General features: G+C 48.7%; 9 protein-coding genes across 9 annotated transcripts; 3 read left to right on the top strand and 6 right to left on the bottom strand.

Moving 5' to 3' along the window:
* Positions 1-1,013: 1,013 nt before the first annotated feature.
* ARB_03368 (uncharacterized protein) lies at positions 1,014-2,265 on the bottom strand (the record flags this gene model as incomplete). The annotated part of the gene is made up of 2 exons (XM_003010621.1): positions 1,014-1,414; positions 1,485-2,265. 2 exons carry the CDS (start codon positions 2,263-2,265, stop codon positions 1,014-1,016), a joined length of 1,182 nt encoding a protein of 393 aa, XP_003010667.1.
* A 349-nt stretch (positions 2,266-2,614) lies between these two features.
* ARB_03367 (uncharacterized protein) lies at positions 2,615-2,953 on the top strand (the record flags this gene model as incomplete). Its single annotated transcript, XM_003010620.1, has 1 exon — positions 2,615-2,953. One exon carries the CDS (start codon positions 2,615-2,617, stop codon positions 2,951-2,953), a length of 339 nt encoding a protein of 112 aa, XP_003010666.1.
* A 350-nt stretch (positions 2,954-3,303) lies between these two features.
* Positions 3,304-4,768, top strand: POL12 (B subunit of DNA polymerase alpha-primase complex; the record flags this gene model as incomplete). The annotated part of the gene is made up of 2 exons (XM_003010619.1): positions 3,304-4,539; positions 4,595-4,768. The coding sequence occupies 2 exons, from the start codon at positions 3,304-3,306 to the stop codon at positions 4,766-4,768; spliced, it is 1,410 nt and encodes a 469-aa protein (XP_003010665.1).
* Positions 4,769-4,954: 186 nt separating this feature from the next.
* Positions 4,955-5,344, bottom strand: ARB_03365 (uncharacterized protein; the record flags this gene model as incomplete). Its single annotated transcript, XM_003010618.1, has 1 exon — positions 4,955-5,344. The coding sequence occupies one exon, from the start codon at positions 5,342-5,344 to the stop codon at positions 4,955-4,957; it is 390 nt and encodes a 129-aa protein (XP_003010664.1).
* A 709-nt stretch (positions 5,345-6,053) lies between these two features.
* On the bottom strand, positions 6,054-7,948 carry ARB_03364 (uncharacterized protein; the record flags this gene model as incomplete). The annotated part of the gene is made up of 2 exons (XM_003010617.1): positions 6,054-7,040; positions 7,160-7,948. 2 exons carry the CDS (start codon positions 7,946-7,948, stop codon positions 6,054-6,056), a joined length of 1,776 nt encoding a protein of 591 aa, XP_003010663.1.
* Positions 7,949-8,481: 533 nt separating this feature from the next.
* Positions 8,482-10,134, bottom strand: ARB_03363 (kinesin family protein; the record flags this gene model as incomplete). The annotated part of the gene is made up of 1 exon (XM_003010616.1): positions 8,482-10,134. One exon carries the CDS (start codon positions 10,132-10,134, stop codon positions 8,482-8,484), a length of 1,653 nt encoding a protein of 550 aa, XP_003010662.1.
* Positions 10,135-11,355: 1,221 nt separating this feature from the next.
* ARB_03362 (thioredoxin, putative) lies at positions 11,356-12,708 on the bottom strand (the record flags this gene model as incomplete). Its single annotated transcript, XM_003010615.1, has 1 exon — positions 11,356-12,708. The coding sequence occupies one exon, from the start codon at positions 12,706-12,708 to the stop codon at positions 11,356-11,358; it is 1,353 nt and encodes a 450-aa protein (XP_003010661.1).
* Positions 12,709-13,628: 920 nt separating this feature from the next.
* Positions 13,629-14,358, top strand: ARB_03361 (uncharacterized protein; the record flags this gene model as incomplete). Its single annotated transcript, XM_003010614.1, has 3 exons — positions 13,629-13,638; positions 13,734-13,906; positions 13,969-14,358. The coding sequence occupies 3 exons, from the start codon at positions 13,629-13,631 to the stop codon at positions 14,356-14,358; spliced, it is 573 nt and encodes a 190-aa protein (XP_003010660.1).
* A 435-nt stretch (positions 14,359-14,793) lies between these two features.
* On the bottom strand, positions 14,794-16,965 carry ARB_03360 (uncharacterized protein; the record flags this gene model as incomplete). Its single annotated transcript, XM_003010613.1, has 1 exon — positions 14,794-16,965. One exon carries the CDS (start codon positions 16,963-16,965, stop codon positions 14,794-14,796), a length of 2,172 nt encoding a protein of 723 aa, XP_003010659.1.
* Between the last annotated feature and the right edge of the window lie 157 nt (positions 16,966-17,122).

Here is a 17,122-nt window from a genome sequence, read left to right as displayed (position 1 = left end):
GGGTCGGGCTGGAATATTGCCGGGATAGTGAATCTTCCATACTCGAGTTATTCCACGGAACTAGGTAGCCGTCCGTTTACCAAACAAAGAGAGAAAGGCTAGCTTTGCCACACTGGAAGCTTTAGCATAGGCACTCTTTAAAGCCCCGCGGCTATTCAATTATTCGAAAAATTGGGTAGGTAGGAGGAAGATAAGAGGGGGGTTTGCGGTCGGTAGAGGTACAGCTCTACAGGCACTTGGTACGTGGGCGGCTGTGCTACTGAGTCTGAGGATGATGTGAAGGAGCCGATGTTGGGGTTCCGATCGAAGACAAGGGTAGCAGAGAAGCTGTATCTGGAGTCACCACAGCCATGCACTAAATTGAGATGTAGGATGCTCTGTGTTTGGGGGAAGGGAAAGAGGTGGAACAGCACGATCGATAAGCTGTTGTTGCTTGGTGGGGAGATATTGCTTTCCTTTGGAACAGCCAAGGTTACAGGCTAGCTTGCGCCCCGGATCCTGGGGGAATTGAGACGCTATCGGCCTTGCGCAGATATCCAGTTGCTCGGCAGCAGGGGAAATACTGAGGAGACACCGGAAGCAGGGAGTTTGTGATACTTGATATAAGGCAAAAGTTGCAGCGTCAAGAAGATGCGAGCCGGCGTCCCGTCTGTTCGGGTTTCCATTTTTGGATGGGGCAGACGCGCGGCCCGAACAATGTTCCGAATATGCTGATTCAGCAACCTACGTTGGATTGAGTTCCAATCTATAGACAACATAGAGCTTGAAAACGGAAAGAGACTATGGAAGGGACACTGTCAAATGAAAATGCTATTAAGAAACTATATCTTGGTCTAGAGGATAATGCAATCAGATGAGCAAAAAAACGCCTTTTAAACCTGCAAGCAAAGGAATGCAACAACGGAAGATGCAATGGGCCAGATCCAGTGTCAGGCATGCTCAAGCTATAATGCACGTTTCTAGGTTCAGAGAATAAAACAAGGGCCTAATATATATCATAGGAAGAGAGAGGTTTAGGAAATCGTCGCAGTGGTCGCGGGCTGGGACTTATCCGAATTGCCAACAGCCAAGTTCACCATTTTCTCCTCAAGCTCGGCCTCGGCCGCTGTGGGAGGTGTTTCTCGAAGACACTTTCCGGATCCCCCCTTGAGGTAGTCTTCGTGTTCACCTATAAATTTGCCTGCCTGAATCCACCTCTCACGGTAGGCCTGCCGTTTCTGAGCAGCTAGGGCATTCAAAGCTGGCCAGTAGACAGAATGGTCATACTCGAACTCAACATCTCCACCGGTTGCTTTGAGGAGTTGAGAAGGCGGAACATGCTGGCGCATGTCTTCGTTAAACTTCAACTTCTCCCTCGTCAGCGGGTCGATAAAAGGAGTGATCAGCTTGAAGAAGCCAAGAATGAAGAAGGACACTACAACGGATTATAGATTAGACGACAGATCCTGTAAAACAGCAAGAAGGCGTTTTATAAAAGCACTTACTATTAATAACTAGAGCCCTGCCGAGGCGCTCTGGGTAATGGTTTTGTAGGATGCTCAGAGTTTGTCTTCCCTGAGACAAAGTCGCATTCTGTCCAGAGCTGGTCTCCTTAAAATTCACGAGCAGTGCAAGAGACTCTTGGCCAGGGCCCATGAGATCGATGACACGTTCAATCATGAAGACGAGATGTTCGATCTGACGGGGACTGTGTTCGGTGTTCTGCTTGCTAGGATTAAGGTACAAACAGGGCCTAGCATGAATGTCATAACCCAGGATCACCTGTTTGCCGGTCTCATTCTCAATTGAAATGTATTCCGGAGTATGCTCCTTCACGCCGTACTCGCGACGCCATGTCAAGGTCGCCTGCAGTCGGGTCTCTGCACTAGCAACGTTCCACTTTGTAGCACGAAGGTATCGGAGTAAGCATTCTCGTGTGAGGAACATGCATTCGTCATCACTGAGTGGCTCACGAGGTGCATTCTTTGCTGACGTAGTCGGTATCGTGGTCCACCCTCTCACCAACGCTAGGAGGCTGTCGTACTTAGATTTCTGTTCGGCAGTTAGCTCTGCTGGCGGGGTAGGCTTGCAAGAGTCAAGTGGTCCGCGAAAGAGAGTTTTAATCAGTCCGTCAGCTGCGGATAACGGAAGGTCGGAGATATCAACGGTCTTTTCTGCGGGTTCGGGCTTTTCATTCTTATTCGCTTCCGTTTGCATGGTTCCTTCTGGCTTAACATTCTCCTTTGCAAGGTCTTGTGGCGGTGCAGCCGTGCCTTCAGAGGCCATATTGCCTTTCCCAGACCGAAGCAGAGCGTCTTGACCAAGCGCAGCAGAAATAACAGACCCAGGCTGCTCTTCTCTTTAGCCGTCGTCTTGGTTGTCGGTTGCTCGTCGTCTGTTGTGTTATTATTACGATATTCTTACTTGCTTCAGGAGAAAAGGGCGCCAAGACCTCGTTTCCAGGGGAGCTACGAGTGGCAGAATCTCACCGCCTTCGTTAATTGAGGCGCGTCTTTTTAAACGCGTCGAGAATGCCAAAATAGGCAACTTTTGACATCTTCGATTCTTTTGTATGATGCCGGCGGTTTCTTTATATTAAGCACTACATACCCATATAAGAATAGTTCAGTCGATAATGGCTGAACCAACGGAGCAACTGAACGAGCTCTTTGGCGGTTCTTTTCCCGATGGCCTTCCCCAGGACGTGTTGGGCGAGTTGTTGTCCATTCTGCAACTCCACGCAATTGAACCTCAGGAGCTCTTTTACAAGTGGGAATCTTACTGCCTGAAAATGGCCGGTGAAGAAACGGTTTTGAATCTGGACACTGTTCGCTCCTTCAAGCGCAGCCTTCATGATGCTATAGAGAGAGAATCGCGAGCAAAGACCCAAATGCGGGGGACAGAGAAACGAACTACGGGGCCAGCAGCACCTCGTCCTGTTGCTGGAGCGAACCAGGGGATATTTGATATGTAATTACTGCAAGAGAAAACATGTTGGCTTATGAGATGCTGATATCATTTAAGGTTAGATGATTTTGCACCCAATACACCGAAAAGGAACGCAAGTGGCTCGACAGGAAGCGCCGTAAAACGAAAGGCATTTGACACTCCTACAAACTCAAGATTTAATAAAGGCACGAAGCTAGACTCGCCAGGAAGCGTGAGCACGCCATTACGCACTGCCGATAGTGCCACTAACGGAAATTCGTATGGAATCTTTTTCACACACCATTAGAAGCCGCTAACAATTGGAACAGATCTACCCCATTCTCCGCACGCCAAAACAGTGGACAAGTTATCGAGACGCTTAACCCTAATATGAGCATGCCATCTGCCCCTCTGGCACCCTACTCGGACTCCCGCATTAGGCTGACAGCCAATACCGACATCAAGAAGTTTTCGTATAAACCCATGGCGATGAAGTTGTCGGAGGCTTCCGAAATTCTTGATGACCGAATAGACGAGTTCATGATGGTAGTTCAGAGCCACCACAAACTGGATGATTCAGCTTTTGGCAATGCCGCTCAGCAAAGCACACGGGAGGTTGTTGCCGTGGGAAGAATAGCATCAGATAGCCCTGAAGGGAAGCTGAATACTGCTTCTATTGTCCTCGAAACTTCTAGGCGAACAGGGGCCGGTTTACGGGTACCACTGAAGATCGATAAACTCCAACATATAAACTTCTTCCCTGGCCAGATTGTGGCTCTCCGAGGTATAAATGCTTCTGGAGAGTACTTCACAGTATTCGACGTGTTGACTATTCCACTACTACCACTGCCTGTGTCACTTCCATCAGAGGTGGAAGCCACAAACGAAAAGCTTGACAGCTTTGGTGATCAGCCATTGAACTATATGTTCGCAGCTGGCCCTTATACAACAGATGATAACTTAGCGTTTGAAGCTCTAAATGCCCTCTGTGAGAAAGCTGCGGAAGAATGTGTTGATGCGCTCATATTAACGGGGCCGTTCATAGACTTGGAGCACCCTCTTATTGCGGCAGGTGATTTTGACCTTCCGGAGTTGAAGGGCTTAGATCCGGATACTGCAACCCTCACCACCCTTTTTAAACACTGCATCTCGCGACCATTAACTCAGCTTGCTTCAAAGGTACCGAATATATACATAATACTGATACCTTCGGTCAGAGATGCTGTTAGCAAACATGTTTCATGGCCACAGGAAATCCTTCCTAAAAAAGAATTGGGCCTGCCTCCTAAACAGGCGAAAGTCGTCACAAACCCTGTTGCTATTTCATTAAACGAAATCATGGTGGGCCTGTGTGCTTCTGACTCATTGTATGAGCTGAGACGAGAGGAGGTAGTGGGCGGGCGGCCAAGTGAAAGCGATCTATTGAGCCGTCTGCCAAGGTATCTAATTGAGCAGAGACATTTTTCTCCAGTTTTCCCTCCAACAGCCCGGGAAAACCTCCCGAAATCTGGCGTTGAAGAAAATCTCCAAATAGGATCTATGCTTGATACTAGATATCTTAAGCTTGGGGATTGGTGGAAGGCAAGGCCTGATATCCTAGTAACCCCCAGCGTTTTGCCGGGGTTTGTCAAGGTTAGTATAGTCCATCCTCACATATTCCTATGTTTTGTCTAACGGGTCAACGTAGGTTGTTGAAAGTGTGCTTGTCATTAATCCCGGGAAATTATCCAAGCGGCGAGGTCCTGGAACTTATGCACAAGTTGCTGTTCATCCTCAAAGGCTCACTGAAGAAGAACGGGAGTCGAAATTTGTAGGGCACAAAGTATACGAGAGGGCAAGGGTTGATATAATTCGCATCTAAACGCATTTTGCACATGATTTTGGCGTTTTACTGTTTATTACTTCAGAGTCTGGTCTCTGTGATGAGATATTGATGAGAACATGTAATAATGTATGAATCCTAAACATACCCAGGGTATCTATCCTACTCCATAAACAATGAAAACCGCTAGGGCTGAAAATTCAATGACAGGCGGATGTAATATTATCATCTTAAACAAACCATCCGCTTCCTCCTCCTTGCGTTACTTCCCGGAAGTGCTGCTGTGCCGCCCCTTGCGCCTAGTCCAATATTATTCCCTCTTCGAGCAGGCCTGGTTTCGCCTCTCTCCCCCTGCACCAGCCGCATACCACTCATCAACTCTTCTAGTCCCAAATCCCGCCACGAAACCTGCCTCCTTGAGTCCATGGCTCTGGTAATGCCAAATGCAGCATGCTGGTCCGGAACTACATCGTCTTCATCTTCGGGGTTAACTGGTTGGAACTGTGGCTGTACGAATATATCCTCTATAGGGAGAAATGAGGGGATATTGGCGGGAGATGAAAGGTCATTCATCGCATTTATTTGCTGTTGTTGCTGGGAATCAGATGTTTTCATGGACGAAGGAGTGAATAACGAGGTATGTGGGCGGTTGAAGTCTTCAAACACATCCGCCAGACGCGGATGGTGGAGATGGAGGTGTGTCGCGGAAGAATCTTTGGACTATTTGAGTAGTTTAGCCATTGCTTCTATAAATAAAGAGATTAGGAGGATTACTATGTACCATCTTCTTGTTTTATCAGGGCTATCTTAGTATATTCTTGTACTTTCGTACTTCGCAGACTCATGTTGTTGTTGATATCAAGCTATTTTAAAGTTGAGCCTCACTGTTTTAACTTTACAATCACGTGGTAAAATCACCGCGCTTCCCGACGCAAGGGCCACAGAGTTAATAAATACATTCAAGCGAAATAATATAAAGAATCTGTTATTCGTATTTGCTTTTAGAAAAACCCGGCAAAACCCCCTATTATCTTATTGACCGTTATCATCTTTATTCCATGACGCCACATACCCGCAGATTGTATGCTTCATACCCTTGTAAATCAATGCAAAGAAGGACACTGGAACGTATAAAATACAGACACGACACAGGATCCTCATTGCCAACAGAATAAAACCGCGAAAAGATAATAGAAAACTGATATTGGCTCCTTCGCGATCATCAACCTGGTCAACTTGGTGCTCATTTGCGTTGAATTGATAAAAGCTGCCATTTAGAGCCCTGGAATGCACAGGACCTCACAGCTAACTAGTTGCTAACAGTTTAGTTCTGATTTTCGGTGCTCATTCGGTGGACAACCGGGACAGCGCTGGGTGGTAAACTTCCCATCTCTGTGACAACCATGTCAACGTATTCCGCAGGGGTAAGATCGTGCATAATATTCAAGAGCTGCAGGTTAGGCATCTCGCGCCAATTTTCGAGGGGAAGCTTGGGATTTTTCAAATGTGCTGGTATTTCAATAGCAGAAGATGAAGAGCCCTTGGATGTTTCGGGCTTGACATTTGTGACTGGTGGAGGGAGGTCGGTAAGTGTTGTACATGGTTCGGCAGCCACCAGTTCATCGGCCTCGGCTATCTCATTGACAACTATGCTGTCCAGTGCAACACGGTCGGTGAATTTGATAGTTTCACAGCATACAATGACAGGAATATTCATGCCTCCTGATTTTTCCTTGGCCGACATAGCTACTAGAGCAGTGCCGACCCTGGAGAATAAACCGCCATTACTGGTCATGGCATGCGCACCGAGGAAAACTTTCGTCGCATCTTTGACAGCCTGGCTTATTCCATTGATTAGAGAATATTGAACCCTTAGTCCAGCCTTAGCTAGGGTTTGGGCAAGATTTCTCCCTTCGAACAAAGGACGGGTGTCAATGATTGAGACACGGAATTTTTTCCCTTGTTTATGTGCAGTGAGCAACGTCCTCTGGACCACACTGCTGCCGGAAAAGCAGAGTATAACGTCACCATCATCAATCTTCCCGGCAGCACTATTGGCGATGACCTGGCCTGCAACGGTGATTTTTTCACGAATAAAATTGTCGATGAAATCATAAATTTCTTGTTTAGCATCTGGTTCGGGAACAGAAGGGTCAATAGACGAGACAATCAGCTTTAGAGCACGGATTGCATTTCCCTGACTGATTGCAAGGGGTCGGCAACTTGCCAAAAAGGCGATTTGGTGGCCTAGATGAGTTGTCAAGTGTCTGGTTAAGGATGTTCCTGGAGGTGTAATGTACGATTGAACAACCTTGACAGGAAACAATCAGTAATTAGTTCACCCTGTGCGGAAATATTGACAGCTAAAGGTTGACGTACCCGTTTGAACGCTAAGAGTGTAGCAACGCATCGGGCACTACTCCCACAAACAACATAGTCCTTAATCTGCATTCCAAGCGACAGCACCGCAGGATGAACATCCTTGTTTGCGCCCGCGATTCCAGTCCTCCTCGTATACCAGGGCAAATGGCCAAACACAGCAACGACCTTCTCATCAACGACTTCTCTTCTTTTCTTCTTAGATGATGTTGACTCTACCGGCGCAGGCGGGGTAGGTAACGTATGTACTGAGCCATGTCTTGTTATTGACGACTTGCTCGACGACTTTGAAGTATCTGATTTAATAGAAGCAGCCTTCTTTGGCGTCAACGGGCCTTGCGGTGTCGAAGTAGCTGAAGAAACGGTTGAACCAGTAGAAGCAGCGTAAGGAGCAGTATCGTCTTCTTGGTCTTCGCTTGTGGGACGAGGACGCTCCTGTTTCTCCTTCGCGCGCCTCGCAGCCTTCTCGGCTTTTGCTCGTTTCTTCAGTTCAGCGCCGGAGAGCTTCTCTGTGCCCTCCGGAGCAGCTGGTTTCTCCTTTGCCTGTTTTTGAGCGCTGGCGGGCTTTGGAGTTTTTGATGGTGCTGTGTCGACTGGTGGAGTAGATTGCGCACCTGGTTGTGTCGCGGCCGCGGGCGGAGTGGGAGCGCTTGCTTGGTCTTGCGGGGTTGCCATTGTACTAGCTGTGTCTGATATCGGGATGGCAAGCTGCTCGCTGCTGCAGTCACTGGCCGTAGCCCTCGAGTCTTCTTCTCTTGCGAAGGCGTTTGCGGTGGTGGTTGAGGTTATGGTGATTGTGGTGGTGTGCGGGTTTTGTGCTGGCGCCGGAGGTTGAGTCATGGTGGACACTCGTAACTAGAGCTATCAGACACAACAACTGCAGCCAAGACGCAGACAGGACAGGGCAGATGGTACAGAAACCACAGCAGAGATCGAGTTATATATATGTACGTGAGTGACTATCGTTACAGTGAAGAGCAGTCAGGTTCAATAATTAATATTAGGACCCAGTGACAGCCCTTGTTCATTTATTTATTCACAGGCTATCTTGCCAATTCCACCAGTCGACAAGGAAATATCACAAAAGGGGGGGGAATAGAAAAAGAGGGCAAAAAGGAAAAGAAAGGTGGTGTATCAAAAGGGGGGAGAAGAAGAAGAAGAAGAAGAAGAAGGAAAAGAACAGCTCGAATATTTCAACATGCAAGTACTCCACGCCCGTCCTGCCTTGCGGCCTTGAAAACACCACTAGCATAACCAAAAAGCCTCAGGCTCCCCCTAGGAAAGAAAGGATCGTATCTGTTTGAAGTAGAAAAGTGAGGTCAGGTCAGAGGTCTCGTTTCTCGTCATATAGGTTTGTCGTTCATCGTCAGTTGTCAGTTGTTGTTGGCTTCAAGTTCACCGAGTACCTTTCTGGCAGCATGGCTAGGCCGGGCAGGTCTCTTCTTGACGCCAAATCGTTCACAGTCGTCAGCAAGTTTTTTGCGGAACATGTTCAGGTCGGAAAGAAGGTCTTCCATCTCAGCTTGGACTTCAAGGGCTTCCAGGTCGAAACGGCTAAGTCCAGGTTTGCTGTCTCCTATCTGGTCATCAAAGCCCGGAGGGGCAGTGTTTTCCTTCTCTGCATCTTCCTCCAGTATTTCGATGTTACCCTCATCCTTTGCGAGCAAGGACCGGACACTACTCTGCCTGTTTCTCTGTTTGGGTACTTGTACCGGAGGTATAGGGTTCTTCAAGCTCTCTAATGCCAGCTTAAGGTGAAGACGGAGAGCCTCGTTTTCGGTCTGAAGTTGTCTGATCTTGGTTTCACTGACCATTTTCATTTCTTCCATCAACTGCTGCATCCTGGTCACCTGTTTTTGGTACTCTTCTAGTTTTTCAGTTTGCAATTCGCTTTCTCGCTTCGTTACTGCTTGCTGGCTAACACTGAGCTGCAGCGTACGAATCATTTCGGCCATCTCTGCGATTTCAGCGTCTCGTTGTGCAGCAGAAATATGGTCCTGATTGACAACAGCACGGTTACGGATGCGTTTGGCCTGGTTGGCGTAGCGAAGTGTCGAGAGTGTCTCGTCATAGTCCCCTGGGGCAATGCATGCTATCATCGCAGTCTTTGAATTCCCACCTAAACTGTCCTTGAGGAGCCAGGTGAGAATGGAGTCTCGGTAGGGGACAATATCCCTGGCCTTGCGTCCATTTTGGCGCTGTTTAGTGTCTGCCAAAGCCGCAATTACGCGGCCCAATGTAGTCAATGACTTGTTGATATTTGAACCCTCTCGCAGTCTCTTTCCAGTTGCCTCCGTGGATTTGGCCCGTTCGGAACCAGCAAGATCTACCAGCCGGATACGGGCAACTCGCTCCGTAGTTTCATCGGAAGATAAGTCGTGGTGAATCTGCTTAAGCATAATGGTGAAAACAGCATGTGATCTTGAGCTGGTATCGTTCATTTTCGTACTGGCAATTGTGCGAGATGCGTCACCTTTCCGCATGTAACGCATAATCTCATCAATATTGCGAACTGGTACGTCCGTTAGATCCTTCACATATGGTCCGTCTGTGGGGGACTCTCGGATTTTAAGATAATATGGAGGGTCTGTTCGAGGAACTAGCAAGTCACGGACATGTTCGTTGTATACCTCAAAATGGGAAACACGGACATTGTAAGTAATATCCGGCGAGTTTGAGTTCTCGATGCGCTGGAATAGATCCTCACATGTTCGAGGAATCAGTCCAGGCTGCTCCGGAGTACCCATCATTGTATAACTCTTCCCTGATCCCGTCTGTCCATATGCAAATATACATGTGTGGTATCCTTCAAAGTTGTGGTCCAAAAACTCTTCACCCAGACAATTATAAACATCTTCCTGTTCGGCATAGTGTGGATCTGCCCTGTTGTGTGACCAGAAGGAGTTGTCAAATGTGAAGCTCTTGTCTTCAACGGCTTTACTTCTGCTCTGGGCTCTTGCATTAGCGACATTCGCATTAGCAGACGCTGGTGCAGACAACGTCGTCGATTGTGTCCGAGGGTTCATCGAAACCAAACATTCCGTCCCATTACTTATTTCTACCCAATTACGTTAGAATTAAGCTTGAAAAAGTAGAATATCTGTATCCAAACGGGGGACATGTAGGGGGTCAAACCTCTCGGTAAAAAAGCTCTGACACGCACAACGACCTTGACGTTTCCTCCGCTGCTTATTGGCGCGTCGACCTTAGGTGCGGGTGCCATGACGCTTTCTCTCGATCGAAATGAAGGTGTGGACGCGGTCGATCTCAACGCAGCCGATGATGCGGACGTAAAGGAGGCCATGCTTGGTGTCGCGCCGGGATAATAATATTGTGCCGGAGACTCGACGGGCGGAGTGCAAACTCTGCCCTGGGAAGCAAACTGATCAGATTGGCCTCCAATGTTGCTGTAGAAGCGTGGATCCAGGGCCATATTCCTACTGTCGGACTTTAATATATGGGCAAATTCGGAGAGAATGTCATGAAGTCGAGAAAGGTGGTTATGAAACATGTAGAGTGAGGAGAAGGGTAAGAAGAAAAGAAAGAAAGAGAGCTGTGATGTGGAAGAGGTGTAGAGGAATGGGTGTAAGCGGAAGAGACCTGGCCTCGCTCGGCGTCTCCCGTGTGGATGTTGATATAAGTTGATATAATAAATGATGTAGGGTTACCTTTGTATCTTGGGGGTGTGGGAGGTGGTCACAGAGGCAATCGCATTATAACAATGGGCAAACGAGGAGCGCTGAGGGGGGATATCGATGCTAATACAGCTTTTCTCGCGGACAAGGACTTCTTCGTGAGCTCCCTAAAAACACCAGGTGTTAGCCCCTTGGAATCCTGTGACAGGCGGTTCCCCTGTAGAAGAAAAAGCTGGGGAAGTTCCGTTGCTGTTTCTTTGTGTTCTGGTGGCGGAGAAGACGAAAAACAGAGGAACTCACGGCTCAGAATCGCGGCGGGTGCAGAGACAGCAGGAATCGGTCTGACCTTCTGGCGGACAGCCTGAGAAAAGCGCCTGTTTTATGGCGGGCTTTGAGGATGTTGATCTGCTCCGTCTCACAGGCTTTGCTGGATTATCTAGTTCGCGGCTTTGCTTACTGTGAGAGCGGCCGGCGTTGCCAGGGTAACAGTCACGTGATCGGGTGTTTTAGGGTTTACATGCAAGTATCTGGGGATGGGATGGTTATACGATAGCTACACGATGCATGCATGAAACGATGGGTAGAGGTGGGACAAAGATGGATAAAGACCAGCTAGTTCAGGCTGAGGCCTTTACCAATGAGCTCCTGGCCGATCTCCTGCAACAGGGCCTTCTCCTTCTTGAAAGCATCGAGTGCTGTCTTCTCCGATATTACCGACTCAACCTCCAGCGCCATGCATAGCTCTACCACCTCACCCCCAGCCGGTGCATGGTGTACTAGGAGGCCTAGTGATAGAAGCAAGCCGTGCAGAGTTTCGGGACTCTCCTGCTCAGCCCGGATAGCCTCGACTACTGACGCAACTAGCTCAAACTGGTCAGCTTCTGGTAGAATTTCCGCCTCTGGTGGATCAAGCAATCTTTTATTGTGATTAGCCGCGGCAAGGTTGAAGATAAGAGAAGTGCCCGTTGCCCTGAGACTGCTGCGGTGGTCTAGTAGGGCATTTGTTGCAAGCTTGATGCAGGTGTGGCGGAGGGCGTCATGGCTTGAAAGCTGAGTTAGGTAGAGGTGAGATGTAAACAGGTTGCATGCTAGATGTGTCATAACAAGCTGCTGGTTGTATGGGGTGTCTGCAAGGTCATTTGCCCGGGACAGGAGAGTCAATATGGTTCCATGGCCGTGTTCCTCAGCAAAGTATCCGCTAACTCTCGGGTCGGCAAATGCGACTCGAAAGAGGTCCAGAATGGCAAAATGTGTTTCTGCCGGAAGGGAGACGAACTTTGTCTTCACAAAGAAGGTAAGTTGGCTGAGATCCGGCAATGGAGGTTTTGGCTGGTCGGTATTCGATGGTTTGATAAAGTTGACCAAGGCAACGATGTTGGAATCGCTAGCAGCAGCACCGACCTTTGACAATAGTTTATCTAAGGGGGGAACCTTCCTGTAGGAAATATATTGATCGATATGACGCTCTAAGCTGGGAAGTTTGAGGCTGGAGTGAGGGTGCGGCGGCCAGGCCATCCGTAGAAGCAGCTGTACGTTTCCTCGAAGTTCTGCTGGATTTGCGCCAGACCACTGGTTCTCTTTTTTGCCCTTTAGATAGGTGATAAAAGTTGGGGTTGCCCTCACTTGGTAATGAGAAGACACATCATATGCTCGGCCGATATCCACCTTAATTAGGACGGCTTTGCTGCCAGCTTCTTCTGCGAGTTCGTCGTACGTTGGGTATACTATTTTGCAAGGAGGACAGGTGGAGGAAGTGAAGAATATTACAGCACATGAGGATTTTGCCGATGCAAGTAGACTTTCGACCTCCCCAAGCGTTGAGGCATTCTGGACCTGACCTCTCGGAGGCTGTTGGGCTAGGTTGGTCCCCGCTACCGCTGTTCTTGCCGGTACTGATACAGGTGTAGGTTGAATATCAGGCCCCTGGGTAGCCCCGCGGAGCATACCATCGATATAAGGTTTCATCATCTGGCCGAAGGGGGTATTAAGAAAGGTCTCCGGGAGATTTCTGATGTGATCTGGAATCCCTTTGCCAACCAGAAACGTGGCTAGGTCGTGGGTGAAATTGTTACAGTTCCGAAGGAACAGGTCGTATGACTGAGACGAATATATGTTAGAGCTCCGCCTCACATTTATGTACGAAGGTGGATGGGTATATCATACACTCTCATGGTAAGTCTCAGTCAATGACTCCATGTACTCTGATATCACGTCCAAGGGCAGATCAGTACGTCCCAGGTTAATCGTCTCCATCGGCTGGCCATGATGAGTTGAGCCAGGAGCCGCTTGCTGGATACCTCTGCCAAAGAAGTATTCTGTCCCGTCCAGAACTATGGATGTATGGTATATTGCATCTATCTGCACGCCTGTCAATGGGAGAGAGAGCTAGAAGGATCTCTGTTAGCTGTGTATTCGGCCAGAAAATGAGGGAAAAGACCAAATTCCCGGCGTACATCTCTGGCAAGTCCCTATATGACGGTTAGCAGGTGTGGAGGCATCGCAGGGATGGGACGTTAGGTCACCTTGGAAAGGTCATAAACGTATAGTATAACATCCATCTCGAACTGGATATTGGGCGTAAATGATATTAGCTAGACAAATATCAGGCATGTAAAGATATTTATGCCCCGCTGGAGAGTAGACAGACAGGCAGCAAGAGGCCGCGCCTCTTCGGTGGCTTTTAGTTAAAGAAGGCCGCCAAGACGTTCTCATATGTTTTCTTTTAGTTAAAGGCCGGCCCCTAAGAGTCCGCTTGGGCTAGTTAAAGCAAGGCCCAGAGGCGGCGCCTAAGGAGTACGAAAGCTGACGTCGTGACAACGCCGGGCCAAGCTTTGGAGGCTTGAGGATCAACTAACTGCGACTCTCTTCAGACGGATGAAGATGGCATGAAGCATGGTACGTCAACCCCCTATCTACACTGTATTACATATGTTACGTCCAATAGAAGACTAACTGATGCGATCCGCAGCCTTCGAAACGTCGAGGTGCAGCAGCCTCGTCTGCAGGGCCGAAGGAGAAGAAACCGCGGCTCTCGAAACTTGCGAAAGAGAATAATATCACCAGTGAAGAAGAAGCAGAGATCAGAGAAGCTTTTCATCTATTCGCGGTAACCGATAACGAGGAGTATGCTTCGGAGAAAGAGGGCGTTATTGCGACCCGGGATGTGCGTCGGGCGTTAATGTGAGACGATCGAAGGGACAAACACTACCTACATATTCAAAATAGTCACTGATATGCCTTGGATGCCACAGAGCCTTGGGCCTCGCGCCAACAGACAACGCCGAGTTGAGATCTATTATCTCTGCTGTAGATCCGGCGGGCGAAGGGTTCGTGATATACGAGCATTTCCTGTCCGTGGCGGCGCTGAAACTACATAATCGGAGCGAAGACTCGATATCCGCCGAGGTTGAGCATGCGTATAGCCTGTTTACGCATGGGACGGAGGGGCCTATACTTATGTCTCATCTAAGGGCTGTTGCAAAGAGTTTGAAGGAGGACGTGAGTGAGGAGTTGATGAAGGATATGATTCGAGAAGCCAATGGAGGGGATGGGATACAGTCGGGTGTCACCATCGAACAGTTCAAGGATGTCATGAAGAGGGCCGGCGTGTTCTGAGCTATACCTATGCAATACCTGGTTAAGAAGAGACAAGGCATTTACGTATAAAAAAGGATCGGTGGCGCTGAAGAGATAACGTTTACTTGAAGCGTCACTTTGGTTACACATTCTGTGGATGGCAAGCTGTCTTTGATTCGTAACTAGAAATCAAACGTCGTCTCCCAAGAACATTATATACTGCTTTTGAACGAATAGAAACTGTTGGCCAAACAGCTCGGTCTCAGCTGTTACTCCTTGCCTGATCATGCAGAGCAGCGCATATTATACAAGCAAAACGCCATGCCAGAAAGTGCACCAGAAGAACATGAAATAGCAAATAAGGAGTCAACGAACGCCGTTATCATGATGATCCTGGGTATCATTAGATAGAAGAGAGACACTTCACCGACATATACCAGAAAGGTCGGCATATGTCTTCGAGTCTTGATTCCACTACAGGGCTTTTATCATCTGTGGTACCGAGGAGGCACTTGGATTCTCATGCGAGCCAATATTTGACCCGTTCGATGTTTTCATAGGCGTGGCCGGTTTCTGTGGTCTGTTGTCGATGACCGGCTCCTCGTTTCCAATAGAAGACTGACTGCTGTTTTCAGAAAGGTTCGAAGAGTGTGATGATACGGAATCGGTGTTGGTTCTCCTAGACCAGTCGGTCTCGTCTGCTCGAGACTCTGCGACACTTCCGGGCCCGCGTGGTACTTCTCCAAGTGGTATCCCATCTTCAACCACCTGCGATCCACTAATGGACTTGGTATCTCTACCAGGAACCGCCTGGGAGATACCCCTACTAATTTCAGGCGATGACCCTGCCAGTTCATAGCAGAGCATGAACACGCCTCCTTGAGCGAGAACACTGCTCTCGCTAACCAAGGTGACGTCCTCGTCACTCAGCCTGAACCAGTGTTCCTTCTTTTCCTTGATCCCATCAGCCTCAATGACGGGCTGGGGAACTTCAATAGGGAACGACTCCACAGGATATTTTCGGTAACAAATGTAGTGGCCGTTCTCATGACGTCCGTGATGCGTGATTACAGCTCGTAGCTCATATCTTCTATCGAAGCCATTGATTTCGCTTTCTGGCCGAGGAAGCATCGACTCAGAGGGATTTATACCCCAAGTTTCGACAACCTCGTCCTTGGAATCGCCGTTTGTTGGCATGGTACCCAAACACCATTCATCTAAATCCAAAGATTTTGGAAACCTCACATCCGCATAGTTCTTCCTTAGTGTACCCGTCATTTCGTCAAAGACGCTGCGGTTGATATGTATAATTAGAGATTTGGGTGGCCTTGCAATTACCGCCTGCTTCGACTTTGTTGAGGCGACATGATTGCGCGAAGAGATGTGGCATTTCTCCTTCAATGTCTTTTCGCTAAAATCGTCATTCTGAAGTGATTCAAGAACTGCATTCAACCTCGATTCGGCATTTCTTCTCAACGCTTCATTGAGTTTGCCCGAGTCTGTTTCCTCCTGTGATTCTTCCACTGGGTCGATTTTGCCTAGTAGCTGTTCGAGCTGCGCCTGTGTCCGTTGCAAGGTACATTTGGCGCATTCCACACCCTCGATGGTTTCTAAGCTGGTATAATCGTCAAGGCACTCCCTGATATCATATTCCCATTTTTTGCCCAGAGAAACCGTCAGGCAGTTAAATGGAATAAGTGAGAGGCCATCGGTCCAGCCGCATTCCATGCACCCCACTCTCTGGGCCAGAAGCCCCTCCAACGGGCTACAATAAGGTACACAGCTCCGATCTGTATCTGGCTCATCGGGGGTTGCCTGACCATCTTCGGTCAAAGGAGGACTTGGTAAAGTCGCTTCGGCGCGGTGACCATCTTGCCGAACTGTTTTGAGGCCGATATCACTGGTAATCCCCTTTGATGCTCCACGAATCTCTTTATCCACTTGGTCTGCGATGATGGAAAAATATTCCTGGGCGTCCTGTTGCTGCCAACTGCACATAGACTTGAGTTCCGCAGGTAACCACAACTTCTGGCCAGCATTTTCGGGATCGTTAAGCTTGTCTATGATCACTCTCAGAGCAATGTGTGTTGAAAGTGGGTGGCGGTGCCCCAGGTTTTGGATGTTCAATCCCAGGAACTCTCGCAACGAACGAAGGGAGGCAAGGCCTTGAATTATGGAATTCTGGTAGCAGGAATTATCCCAGTTCCCGAGCCCCGCAGGATAGACATCGTTGGACCCCAGTAGCACACTGCTGAGGCTGGTGTACGCTCTTGACCGCGGAAGCAACGGAATAATGGAAGTTGTGGTGTGACCGATGATTCTCTGCATTGCCTGTCCCTTTTCATACAAATTTCGGTAACCAGTATAAGACTCGTCCGAAGCCGAACTGTTCCGTGTTTTGTCCTTATCCAAAGCAGCCACAAGCCGCGACGGGGTCCAGTAGACGACGATTTTCCAGATCAGCCGAGGAAAAAAGTATGGCGAGATACCGAAGGTGTAGAGAAGGAAGTAGACGGACGCCAGAGAAACAAGAGCGTATACTAAGGAAGTCCTGTCGCCAGCGTGTCTGGAAGGAGGATCATGGTGGTTTCCGCGTATGCTGGCTCGCTGTCTGGGAGGGTAGTGGTAACCCGGGTAGGAGTTCATAGCTGGATGTCACAGAATGCGTGGTCGGCGGGCTTAGGGAGATGCGCAGGCGCGACTGTCACTAGCCGGCATATCTTGACGTCTCAGACGGTGCCCTGGATCTCGCATCAAGCATCTTTCCGCAGGTCGGTGAGGTAGTGAGCTGCTGTTGGCACGG

Source organism: Trichophyton benhamiae, assembly GCF_000151125.1.
Source record: "Trichophyton benhamiae CBS 112371 chromosome Unknown contix01456_5.r1.exp, whole genome shotgun sequence".
Classification (NCBI taxonomy): domain Eukaryota; kingdom Fungi; phylum Ascomycota; class Eurotiomycetes; order Onygenales; family Arthrodermataceae; genus Trichophyton; species Trichophyton benhamiae.
This window is presented reverse-complemented; position numbering and strand designations above follow the sequence as displayed.